Raw genomic sequence first — 2,079 nt, forward strand, 5'->3', positions numbered from 1 at the left:
GCTGCTACAACTACTACTATCCGTCTCCCCACTATCATCTCTCTCTCTCTTCATCTCCCTCTATCCCTCTCTCCAACACGGTCTCAGCAGATGTGTGTCTAACATGAGTCTGGTCCTGCTGGAGGTTTCTGCCTGTTAAAGGAAGTTTGTCCTTGCCACTGTAACTTGCTAAATGCTGCAAAGGTCTCTGCTCATGGTGGATTAAGATGAGATCAGACTGAGTCCTGTCTGGAAGATGGTCTGGACCTGAAAGTTTGATTAACCAGGCTTCAAACATAAACCTCACCTGGACTCTCCCGAACTCACAGGCCAGGTCTAGAGGAGTCTTCTTGGCCTTGTTGACCAGGCAGGGGTTGGACTGATGCTGCAGCAACATCTCAGACTGAAACAGACAGACAGCATGACTTACAGCGATTATCTGATGTGTTAAATCATCTTCATACTTTAGCATCACAGCTGGTCTGACTCTTCACAGATTCCAACACCTGCAGGATGTCGTCATCGTCTCTACTCTCTGAGGTTTTGATGTTGACGCTGAAATCTGTGTAATATTTCAGTATCTGCGGGTCAATCAGATGATGTAACCTGGGACACACTCTGGGCTCACACAGGCTGCATAAACAAAGACAGTTATGTGTCATTATCACGGCTCAGCAGGGACCCTGCAGGAGGGATTACAGAGATGGAGGAGGTGATTCCAGAAAGAAAAACCCTCTCAATGTTAATCTGGAACGGCGGGTTGTTTACAAAAGAAAGGACTGTGTTTAAACTTTGAATCTGAGGGCTGAAATCAAGGAAACAAATCTGAAACTTCTGCCTAAGAAGAGACGCGAATAAAAGACACTCACACAAACTGACTCTTAGTGAATTAAAGCTCCAGTAAGGAGTTTTCAGCTGGTGTTGTTGTGATTGTTGATATCCTAAATAAAAGAGCAGCCTGCAGTCAAAACAAAGCTTTTAAAATGTTGGTCAGATGTAAACAAATAAAAATCTGATGAAGTGTCTGAAAGTGTTTCTCAGCAGGGGTCAGGGATAAAAACAGATCATTTGGCTCACCTACATTCATCCTAATCCCGCCCTGACACACAACAGAAGGGTGTGTGTGTGTGTGTGTGTGTGTGTGTGTGTGTGTGTGTGTGTGTGTGATTACAGCAGGAAGCCATCCTCAAATCTGACCTCAGGATTAATACAATAAACAAACTGCAGTGTTCATTTCATCCGACGATCATCGCGCACATCTGCTCCGTTTGAGACGCACAACAACACACAAACAAGGTCACTAATTAAACCCCCCTTTAAAAAACCTCCTCCTCCTCCTCCTCCTCCTCCTCCTCCTCCTCCTCCTCCTCCTCCTCATCATCATCATGATCACCGCCTGGATCCCCTCAAATCCTTTGTTTGTTTGAAAGCAGAATTGAAAATGAAAGATGTGACCTCGAGTCCTCTAATCTCATCCAGAACAAACCTGAAACTAAGAAACATGAAGTCTCTTAAAGCGACAGGACGCAGCTTTAAGAGACTTCATAGAAGAAGAAATGGAGATTAACAGAATTAAGATTTAGATTAACAAGAATAAAGTCATAATTAAAGGTTACAGTGTTTGATTTTGAGCATGTGCAGTGACTTCCACTGCAGAGTCATGTCTGTGTTTAATGCAGTGACTTCCACTACAGAGTCGTTTAGTGTGAACTGACCACAGGGAAGTGTCCGTACTGGGCCGCCAGGTGAAGTGGGATGTGCCCGTCTAGAGAGACCCCGTTCACTGAGGCTCCAGAGCGGAGCAGGATCAGGACCGACTCGGCCTTCCCCTGCCAGGCGGCGTAATGCAGCGGACGCATCCCGTTACTGTCCTTGACGTCGACCGTGGCCTGAGCCTCGATCAGAGCCGACAGCAGCTCTGTGGTCCCAGTGAGAGCGGCGTGATGAAGAGCTGAAAACCTGAGAGAGAGAGGGAGAGAGAGAGGGAGAGAGAGAGAGAGAGAGAGAGAGAGAGAGAGAGAGAGAGAGAGAGAGAGAGAGAGAGAGAGAGAGAGAGAGAGAGAGATCAAACACTGAAACATGAAGAGTTTATAAGAGACC

At 46.3% G+C, this 2,079-nt stretch overlaps 1 protein-coding gene across 1 annotated transcript in view; it reads right to left on the reverse strand.

The window, feature by feature from the left end:
- LOC117831768 (caskin-2-like) overlaps positions 1 to 2,079 on the reverse strand; it is a 34,952-nt gene that overhangs the window by 20,997 nt on the left and 11,876 nt on the right. Inside the window, exons 2-3 of the mRNA XM_034710589.1 lie at positions 1,695 to 1,938; positions 287 to 382 (exon numbers count right to left, since the gene is read on the reverse strand). Of these exons, the coding sequence (XP_034566480.1) occupies positions 287 to 382; positions 1,695 to 1,838 (240 nt within the window). The 5' untranslated portion in view covers positions 1,839 to 1,938. The remainder of the gene's footprint in view (positions 1 to 286; positions 383 to 1,694; positions 1,939 to 2,079) is intronic.

This window comes from Notolabrus celidotus, chromosome 20 (assembly GCF_009762535.1).
Source record: "Notolabrus celidotus isolate fNotCel1 chromosome 20, fNotCel1.pri, whole genome shotgun sequence".
NCBI classification, from domain to species: domain Eukaryota; kingdom Metazoa; phylum Chordata; class Actinopteri; order Labriformes; family Labridae; genus Notolabrus; species Notolabrus celidotus.